At 40.5% G+C, this 5,000-nt stretch overlaps 1 protein-coding gene across 5 annotated transcripts in view; it reads right to left on the bottom strand.

Annotated features, from left to right (window-relative positions):
• The window catches only part of stag3 (STAG3 cohesin complex component), a 28,846-nt gene that overhangs the window by 8,425 nt on the left and 15,421 nt on the right, over nt 1–5,000 (bottom strand). For 4 of the 5 annotated variants that reach the window (XM_079437916.1, XM_079437917.1, XM_079437914.1 and 1 more), the window contains exons 17-21: nt 3,185–3,277; nt 2,571–2,771; nt 2,278–2,345; nt 1,700–1,787; nt 309–395 (exon numbers count right to left, since the gene is read on the bottom strand). In XM_079437916.1, coding sequence (XP_079294042.1) covers nt 309–395; nt 1,700–1,787; nt 2,278–2,345; nt 2,571–2,771; nt 3,185–3,277 — 537 coding nt within the window. The remainder of the gene's footprint in view (nt 1–308; nt 396–1,699; nt 1,788–2,277; nt 2,346–2,570; nt 2,772–3,184; nt 3,278–5,000) is intronic. The other variant, XM_079437918.1, reaches the window with a different exon arrangement.

Below are 5,000 nucleotides of genomic sequence, written 5' to 3'. Positions count from 1 at the left end.
TGAAGCAGCTCAGGTATACCACCCACTTCCAGGCAGGTGTGCCAAGGAGCTAAACTCTGCAGGACAGCGGCCCTCCGGCCCTGGAGTCCTGATCCTACGGGTCCCTCCGGTGGACAATATTAGTGACGCAGCCCAGATCTGTCCGTGGAAATGGCTGATAGTTGTTTCCTGACATGCACGTGTTCTATGGCTTGGCAGGAATCATTGCACTCGAGTCTGACTGAAGACTGAATCTCACTCGGTCAGAAGCTTCATCTGAACAAACACACGGAGAACAAACAGAGACCGCGAGATGAAAGATGATGCACCTTGTCTTTTGCTGGAGTGTGTTGCTTGATCTTCGTTCCTTTCCAGAACAGATGGAAGACTGAACACTTCAGAGCTGGGACCATCAGCTACACACACACACACACACACACACACACACAGATCTCTGATGATTTACTGTTATTATCATACCTGCAAACTCACTAGAAGTCAAAAAGGTGACCGTTCGGAATATGACCCCCCAGAAGAAATATTTTGAGAATTTAACATGTAAATGAAGCATTCTGGTGCACTCTGACAACAAAATAAAGGAAAAATACAACATATGCTTCAAGTAGAAAAAGCACATTTATACCACAAACTTTTTGGACAGTGCAACTCTCTTGCCATCGGTGTTCATACTTCACTTTGTGAGCAGTGGAGTAATTTATTTTTGCAAATTTTAATGTTCACATAAGAGTGTGTATACTATCAACAAACTCCATCTTTTCACTGCAAAGAAAATTGCATGTGAAGTGACATTAGATGTATTTACACAGACTGTTTGATGAAGCGGAGGTGTCAAATGCATTTACACAACAAAATTTCAAATGCATAAATAATATTATAAGATTAAGGTTTTAAATATTTTTGAACATACAAGTTAAAGATGTTGGGAAAAATGAAATACTTTTAAATCTGAAACCAAAGCACCAGTAGATGGTGATAAATGACTGTTTTAATGAGTGAGTCATTAGTCATTCATTCAAACGGCTGATTCATTCAAAAACGAGGCAAGTGACTGTCTTTATGAATGGGTTACTGAATCATTGACTCACTTGATTTGTTCAAAAACGTGGAATCATTCAGTATCGAAACACCAGTGTTGCTCGGACACACAAAACAGTTCTGCTGTGGCTTTGATTGAAACTTCGTCAGCGAACTTGAGCAAAAACAGTAAATTTTGTATTAAAATTGCGAACTTTGTGTCTGTTTTACTCGCAGTGAAGAACTTCCACGCTGACGACATGTTTACAAGCGGATGTGAGCGTAAGTGTGCCGTCAAAACGGACCGGCTCGGAAGGTCAGCTCGTGAGATGAGGTGTACTCGATTTGAAGCAGCAGCACGCAGACCGATCCGACATCAAAGCACCGCGAGAGCGATTTGAACACATGCGGAGCCATCTGCTCGCTGTAGCTCTCGCGGTGCTTTGATGTCATACAACCATCGGTCTACGCGCTGCTGCTTTAAGTCCAAACGAGAAAGAGACTTTGGTTGAACACACTCCTGTCTATGAGCTTGCAATTTCTCTCTCTCTTTCCACCAAAAAAAAAAACTCTTCGGATCTAGACGATTCACATAAGTGACATATTTTGATTCAAAACGGCTTATTTTGCGTCTGTGAAATGAACCCTTAAAACATGAACACCAGAGTGTGTGTGTATGTGAGACCTTCTCGTTGATTTCTCTCGTCTCTATTCCCATCTTCAGCAGCTGAAAGCAGAACTCAAACAGGTTCCTTCCGGTCAAATCTCTGGCACTGACACACACACAAACACACAGTAGAGACACTTCAGTGCAGGACTGTCAGTCAGCAGCGGTGGGCGGGGCTTGAGCAGTGTGATGTCAGATAATCAAAACAGTGTGGCTAATGAGACTGATTTGGTTTAATGGGGATTAAAAAGTAAGGAGTGGGAGGATTTTTGTCATTGTAGAGTGGTTGTGTTCACACACTGCTAACACACATTTAAGTCCAAACACCATGTAAAGGTGGAGGGCCACTGGCAGGAAGCTGTGTTTATGATCTGTGTACAAAACAGTGACCGTAAAATATGTATTTTAAGTATGGAAATTAGATATTTTGAGATTTGGGATATGGTCACTGTGCTACTTTGGGCTGTTTTTGACTGGCATTGGTGTATGGCGCAGAGCAGACGCTTTCAGTTTACATTTACATTTTTTTAACCACACATTCCCGCCTGCAGTAAAGGTATAACTGCTCTCACACACACACACACACACACACACACCTGCTGAAGGCAGCCAGAACGTTCAGAGAGGAAGCAGCTCCATACAAATCATCTTCATCAGCCGATCCCTGAGGAACACACACACAGCTCAAGCGAGCTAAATCTGACAAAAAATTCTGTTTTTAAAACAGACTGTTGTAAAACAACTTTTAAATTCATTAGAGCTGAAGTGTGATCTGCTTTGATCTGAAGCCACTGGTGGAGGCAGTGTTGCAGGACGAGACGGGTCGCTCCATCAGGTGAAGTGTTGCGAGTGCAGATGTGTGTGTGTGTGTGTGTGTGTGTGTGAGTACCTGCAGTATCTCCGCCAGGTTTGAGGTGAATTTCTCCACGGTTGAGTCCAGCAGCTGACTGACGGCTCTCTCGGCTCGGCCACAGAAGCTGTAGCAATCACTGCACAATGCACACAACACACGCACACACGCCTCTAACACACACTCCTCGCGGTGCTTCAGCGTGATGTCACACACCTGAGACAGCAGCAGATCCAGACACTGAGACGAGAGACAGACTGCATCACATACACTCACAAGCACTGCGTCATGCATCAAACGCACAATAAACGCTCATTATACTGTAGAATATTTTTATGAGCTCATTAATTGAGATTAATATTTTATTACTTATATCCTGAGATTGTCACATCTCAGGAACTTCAAAAAAGCCAAAAGATTATATAAAAGGGAGAATGGTACAAAATAGTGACCAGTTCAATATAAAATTTCATTTACAAATTTACACCTAAAGCTGAAAAAAAAAACTGCCTCAAAATAAAGTTTATAATATTTGTCAAGAACCCAAATGTACATGTTCAGATGCAAAGAGTGAGTGACAGTTCACGCGCCATTTGATAATCAAGAGATGTAAAAGTATGACTATGCTGTGATTGATCAGAGACGGCTCATACTTTCTCCAGGCGTCCCGATGTGCCGTAAACCTCCAGCTGGAAGAACAGCGGCGCTCGGAGCAGACAGCTCACCTTCCCCACGTCTGCTGAGAACTGACAGCAAACACAGGCTTCACATCACATTTGACTGATTGTACCGTCTTATATTCTACCAGTGATAAAACTGCGTTTGATGAGGAGTAGGGATGGGAACCGAGAACCGCAATTTTTTTGTACGTAATTGGGTCAATACCGGACTACCGGTAAGCTTCAGGACAAACGATACTGTTATCGATACTGGTGTTGTTTTATCTCCATGTACTTCAATGTTAATGACGAATTAGAAGCTGCTGCTTGTTATTTTCCTTCACTGAATGATGTGGTCGATGTTTGCTTGACGTGTGCGGTGTGTGTTTGCGTACAATCAGATGCAATATATGCAGTAGTGTAATAGTGAACAAAGGAGGCAACACTAGTAATATAATGAAACATTTACTAACAAAACACAACATCTACCTCAAGCAATGCACTGTTTTTACGATGCCTTCCGGCTCCAGCTCCAACTGCAGCTTGCGAGACACATTCATATCAAATGTTGATTCAGCGGTAGTTACACTCACGAGACACTGCACTTATTCGCAATCACAAAAGCACATTATTTGCGTGTGTTTTAAAGCCTTGCCTAAAGCGGTTAAACATTTCATTCACGTGCTGCTCTGACGTGCGCTTATTCAGAGCGCATACAACTGAAGCGTGCGTAAGTTACACTAAAAGGCCGGTCAAACAGCACATGATTACTTAGCTATCTTATCTATCATCTGATTGTGCTAATACTGTCAAAAACACACAAGGTTTACATTAGGGCTGCACGATTATGACAAAAATCATAATTGTCGATTATTCCCTTGAAATTGTAATTGCGATTATTAATTACGATCATCACAATTTACATTGAATGATGTTTATACCATTGTTTGCAGCAACTGTATGCCATATTTTTAGATGAAAATAAACAAGCTGAAAACACGAACTAAAAAAACTTCTATATTAAGCCTCAAATGTGAACTATACATTGGACTGGTTGTGCAGCCCTAGTCTACATATAAAAACAGTCATGTCTAAAGTGAAAGTAAACAGTTGAGAGAGAAACAGATGCATGCAGGTCTTAAAGGGACAGAACTAAACATGCTGGCGATTTTCATTAAAGGGATAGTTCACCCAAAAGTTCAATTCTGTCATTATTTACTCACTGTCATGTTGTACCAAACACAAAAGAAGATATTTTGAAGAATGTTGCTGGTCCCCACTGACTTTGATAGTAGGAAAAAAAAATATGGAAGTCACTGGGGACCAACAACTGTTTTGTTACCCACATTCTTCAAAATATCTTCGGTGTTCAGCACAAGAATAAAAATTAATACATTCTTCAAAATAACTTTAACAGAAGAAACTCATTCAGGTTTAAAACAACTTGAGAGTAAGTAAATGAACTATTCCTTTAATGTTAATAAAATAAAATACAAAGAGAAAAATAGCTCCCAGCTCCTGACTGAAGAACTTTAATACAGTTCAGCAATAATAAAATAACTTTTCACATCAGATCTTTTTGCACCAAATAGTATCGATAACAGTATTAATAAGGACGATGACATCACTAAATTCAATAATGAAATGCCTTTAACTGAAAATGGAGTGTTTAATCTTGTCATTTTACATTATTGTGCAGTTGCTTTGACACAATCTGTATTGTTAAAAGCGCTATATAAATAAAGGTGACTTGGCTTGATAAGTACCAGTATCGATAAAATGTAAACGATACCCATCCCTAATGATGAGT

This window comes from Barbus barbus, assembly GCF_936440315.1.
Source record: "Barbus barbus genome assembly, chromosome: 17".
Taxonomy (NCBI): domain Eukaryota; kingdom Metazoa; phylum Chordata; class Actinopteri; order Cypriniformes; family Cyprinidae; genus Barbus; species Barbus barbus.
This window is presented reverse-complemented; position numbering and strand designations above follow the sequence as displayed.